The sequence below is a fragment of the Myotis davidii genome, unplaced genomic scaffold, assembly GCF_000327345.1.
Source record: "Myotis davidii unplaced genomic scaffold, ASM32734v1 scaffold134, whole genome shotgun sequence".
Taxonomy (NCBI): Eukaryota; Metazoa; Chordata; class Mammalia; order Chiroptera; family Vespertilionidae; genus Myotis; species Myotis davidii.
Window position 1 is genome coordinate 2,901,707 of NW_006288853.1, and position 5,254 is coordinate 2,906,960.

The 5,254-nt window shown below is 58.4% G+C and overlaps 1 protein-coding gene across 1 annotated transcript in view; it reads left to right on the forward strand.

The window, feature by feature from the left end:
- The window catches only part of COL13A1 (collagen type XIII alpha 1), a 216,737-nt gene that overhangs the window by 124,992 nt on the left and 86,491 nt on the right, over positions 1-5,254 (forward strand). The window contains 1 exon segment of the mRNA XM_015562129.1: positions 2,690-2,697. Coding sequence (XP_015417615.1) covers positions 2,690-2,697 — 8 coding nt within the window.

A 5,254-nucleotide genomic window follows, 5' to 3' on the forward strand; every position in this document is an offset into this window, starting at 1 on the left:
CCGCCCCACCCCCGGGAACTGGTCCAGCCTTCATGATCCTCCCTGACACAGCAGGCCGGGGTGGGTCCTCCTCCCTCGGGAGGCGGCAGTGTGGGCTGTACCCTGCAGGGTCAGCTACATGGACATAAGAGTGGTGTTTGTTACGAAGACCCACGGCTAGTGAGTCAGGAGACCTGGGTTCTGCTCCCATCCCAGTCACCCACCCACGCAGTGCCCCTCCCTGGGCCTGTCTCCCCATCTGTACAATGTGGACTTGGCCATGCTGGGAACAGTTTTATCCTTTGGTGCGTGGCCAGGGAGACAGGTCAGTCCACAGCCATGTTACTGAGCAAGTGACTCAACATGGGACACCAACCAGTGGCCTCAAGGCACTGCTGGATTTCTCAAAGCCACCGGCTCCCCAGGCCCCTGGGTGCTGCAGGGCAATGAACAGTGTCAGGTGATCATCTGCTCCGAAACCTGGACGTCTGATGAAAGCTGCAGGGCAGGGCACAGGTAGAATGTCCCAAGGGGACTAAAGATTTTCAAGGGGGATCCTCAGGGTCTCATTGACGGGGGTGTGGGGAGAATGTTTGTGAGAGCAGAAGTCTTTTCTAGAACTCCCCCATCTCTCTTCCCTTCCACAGTGCAGAATTAACTGACAAATAGGTGCTTTCCCTTTGCTGAAGTCTGTGAGGACGGATGGGGGAGCACCAGCCTGGAGAGCTGGAAGGAGCCAAATTCCCTCGCATCAGAACAGGAGCGCAGGAAAGAGGGGTGGGCAGGCTGGGTCTAGAGAGAGGAGCAGCGAGAGGTGTGGAGAGGGAACGGCTCTATACAATTCGGGGTGAGCTGAGTTTCTCTTTCACTGAGAGGCGTGGAGAGAGGTACAGTAGTGCAGGGCTTTGGGGGAATAACTCAGCATTCCTGTGCCTGCAAGTTAAGGATAATAGAACCTTCTCCCTAAAGGAAAACACTTAGAATCGTGCCTGGCAAGGAGTAGGGGCCGTGGAGGTGTGTGCAGTGATGATGGTGGTGGTGGATATAAAAACCCATGAAATCTTCCAGGGAATTTATATCACTTAGTGGGGGACTGAGCAAATGGCTCTCCTGGGGCCCGGCAGGGTGCCAAATCCCACGTCGGCTGCACAGCTGCATCTGCGGGTACCCATGCAGCCGAGACGGCCAACAGCAGGCAGGACCGTCACCGGAGCTCTGCTGTGTCACCAGGGACTCCCCAGAGCCAGCACTGAGGACCAGGGCGCTGTCAGGCCCGGAGGGCATGGGGCATCTGGCCTGCATGTGGCTAAACCATCCAAACTTGCTGTGGGCCGAACTTTGTCAGCAGCCTGCTTCCCATGAGGACACTTCCCCCAGCCGGAGGCTCGGACCTTCCAGCTGGGCTGGCTCCGCTGGCAGGCTGTCCTCGGGGATATTTTCAGATTCTGGGTGACATTCCCCGGCCCCTCTGTCTAATAGGTCCCAGATGCTCCCTCCTCCTCAGCCCCCCTCCCTGCTGCTGGCCTGAACCCCCCGCGCTGGCCTGCGGGGCTGCTGGGGCTGCTGGGGCCCCCTCGCCCAGTCACTACACCTCTTGCCTTTTTATTTTTTGTTTAATTTAAAACATTTCGTTCCCCTTTAACACGATGGCTTGACAGAGGCCAGCATCAAAGAGGCTGTTTCCTCCTGGATGGGGACCAGGACAGAGAAGCCGGCAGATGAAGGTGGGGAGAAGGAAGCCGCTTTGGGAACGTGAGGAGAAGGGGAAACATAAGGAGTCTTTATTGGCCGCGCATAAAAGAAGCAACTGGAGTAGCAGCTGTGTTACCGTGCCCAGGTCGCCAGGGGCTGGGCAGACGCACCAGCCCAGCTGGGAATCCCACAGGCCCTGGGGGTTTCATGACTCATGTTCTGCAGAAATGCCTTCCCTACCTTCCCGCCCACCCATCCTCCTGCCCCCTTTTGCAGAACATTTGAATTTGTCATTCTTGGGCATTGTCGGTAAGAGATGGGGCTATAGCTGAGGCCTGTGGGAGGGAGGGAGGCAAGTGGACACAACTAGAAGAAAAGGAAAGAAAGGGGAAGGGAAGGGAAGGGAAGGGAAGAGATGGGTGTGGAGGGAGGTGGGGCTGGAGCGCAGAGGTGGGCGGTGAGAAAGGAGTAGTGGGCAGTGACCCAGGATGGCAGACGCCTGACTCACAGCTGAACAGAAACCAGGACAGGCGGACAGACAGGAGGCAGGGGACCCAAGGAGAAGCTTCCTTCACTCCTGCTGCTTCCTGCTCCTTTCCCACTGCGTTTCGTGGAAGCGTGCAGAGGACACGCGTGTGATAATCACTGTCTCGTTCGGTTCCGTACACCCTTGATCTTCTCAGTGGGCCTGGTGGCCCACCGCCCGGTGTTCCGCAAAGCGACTGTGTGATGAGCTGGGGTGCTTCCGGGGAGCCCGTTCTGTGGGGTGGAAAGCTGAGGCGGGACATCAGGGCCCGGGTCTCTGGGTTTCTCACCCAATAATGAGAATTTGGAGATGAAATAAAGGGAGAAGAGATGATGGTGGGAAAAGTGGGCTGGGAAAGTGGGCCAGGGAAGTACAGGCATCGAAGACCAGATGGAAACCCCGCAGCTGAAGGATTCTTGGACGCTGCTTCTAAGGCAGCCCTCCCCACACTTTCTTCAGCAACACTGACCCGGCATTTTCTCTCTCTTTCAGGACCTCCTGTAAGTAACCCCAGCCCGCAGCCTGTTCTCGCACATCCGAAAGGCCTTGCTCCCTGCCGGTAACCGGGCCCTGGGCGGGGGGATGGACAGCTGGCCCTGCTGTCTTCCTGGGGAGCCCCTACACCCTCCAGAGCAGTCTGCAGAGCCCCTCTGTTACAGACCGGGGACCTGGCCCTGGGTGGGTCTGCCTAGGGCCGGCCCATAGCGTATGGGTTGTTGACTTCATGCAAGAAAAATGTCACAGCATGAGAACAGGTGACTATGAGGGTGCATTTATTACAGCTGGGGGCAGTGGAACAGGAGGGGCTTAGCATAGAAGAAGCCACAGGAGAACCTAGGCTGGGCTGCTCTGATTCTCTAAAAATGTCACAGAAAATAAGTGAGCGGGGGCGGGGCTGCTCACTGGGAAGTCAGAGAAAAGGGGACTTTGGAGACAGGTTCAGGGGGTGAGCCCAGGATTGAGCCGCCGCTGCGCATTGCTGCCCTGGTTGCAAGTCTCGCGGGGTCCCTTAGAGTTTAGGAGACGCACACCTGTGGGGGAAGAAGAGGAGGAAGGGAATGGGGGGGGGGTTCTCCCAGAGAGAGAGCTCACACTGGGCCCTTTGTCTTGAGGCTTCTATCTCTCCTTTGCAGGCGGGGAATCTTAGGGGAGGTCTCAGGGGAGGGCATCAGCAGAATATGCATCAGGTTCCAGGGGTGCGCTTTCAGGGTCCTGGTCTCTACTACTGATCGACACCAGGACCGGGTTCCTTAGTCACTGCAGCTGGTCCTGGCGTTGCCCCCCGGTTTTGCTGCTGTTCTGGGCCTGGAGCTGGAATACAACTGAGGCCTAGGGGTTCTCTAGGAGGTGACCGTCTGCATCTGCTGTAAATTGCCTGCCCAGTTTGTTCAGCTCTCTGCCTCGTTCCCAGTTCCACTGGTCCTGGCTCCCAGGCCTGTCTGGCCTCCAGCAGGTTGACACAGGGGAGAGGGCCGCCAATTTGCTCTCCATGCACCTCTGCACCCCTCCAGGGCCAGACAGCGGGGCCCCCAAAGCAGGTCCCAATTTCAATCTGAAAGGCTGGCAAGCTCCATTGTTCGCCCAGCTCCTTTGTCCCTAAACAACTGGAGTCAAAGAAGCACCAGGTATTAAGAGAAGAAAGAGCACCTCTATTCAGTGCTGGTCCTTGGAGGCCTCCTGCCCATCCCGTGAGCAGGTCAGTGAGCAGCTCTCCGTGCGGACGGGTCCGGAGGACGTGATGTCCGCCCTGCCGTGTGGGCAGCTCCGTTTAGCCGCGCCGCTTTGGACCAGTGGTGGTTGTGTCAGGAGAGCGGTGCCGGCAGTTAGATCCGGAGACACAAATCACAGGGAGCACCCGGCTCCTTCCCCTGGCGTCGCGAAGGCCCAGGGCGGGGCGGGAGCCTAGGCGTGTCCAGAGAACCTGAGAAGCGTTCAAGGAGACTGGCCCCCGAAGTAATAGATGCAGAGAACAGCAGCGTGTCTGCTTGAGGACAGCATTTGATACACCAACAAAAGGCCCCGAGGTCACAGGGGCGGCTGGAGGCGGGAGTTGAAAGGGCCCAGCCCTGGCATCAGATCTTTCTCAAGGTTACTGAAAGCCGCCGGTGCCATCCCCCCACAGAGAAGGCATTTCCATCCTTTCTTCCTCTTGACCGTGCCTGCGAGAGCGCCGGCCCAGCCCGTCGTAAGACATGATTTACGCTTCCACGTGTGTCCCGAGCAGTGCATTGGGCCCATGCACCCGCCGCCCAGTTACAGGGAGGGGAGAAAATCGTGGCGCTCCCTGAAAGGAGGGGTGATTTATCCTGACATGTCTTGGATGACAGACCTCAATTCCTGCCATCAATCTTCCAAAATAAACTCTGCCACCGGAGACCTCGACAGACCACCTGCTGGACCTGGGCTGCTCTCCCCCTTTTTGGACAAAGCCAAAAAGAGTCCTCATCTCCCCACTCCTGGGACTTCCCCGTTCACTTGTCCCCACAGTCAGACTGCTGGGCTCACCCGGGTGGCTCAGCTCAGGGTCCCTGCCCGTGTGCCTGGAGGGCCTGCCCTTACCGGGAACCAGCATTCTGAGAGCTGTTCCCAGCCAGAGAGGGCGCTGCCCCTCCTGCGGGCTCTGCAGTGCAGGAGCAAATGGGAGGGTTGCATCTGAATCTCCCCTTGTAATCCTGCCCACCTGGGCACCCCCAGAGCCATCGAGTGAGGGGGAGGAGCCCCAGAAGCTGCCCCACATTCTCAGCCTGACACAGAGGAGTCCTGAATCTTTCAGCAGGGCTGAAACCGCAGGCAGGATGAGGAGGAAATGGGAAGCTGGCCAGGGTGGCAATCACCGCCTAGCCCTGTTTTCTCTGCTTCTGCAAAGAAAGAATGCCATTGGCCAGAGGTGAGGGGTAGGGAGACAGCAGCTGGCCGCAACGCCTGCCTGCTGCCCCCTGGTTGTGTCTCAGGGACCCCTCTTGGAGTGGCTCTGTACTTCAGTCGAAAGACCCACATTCCAAGGGCACAAGGGCCTCCAGTGGCTGGAGGACACAGTCACAGGAAGGTGGCTTTCGG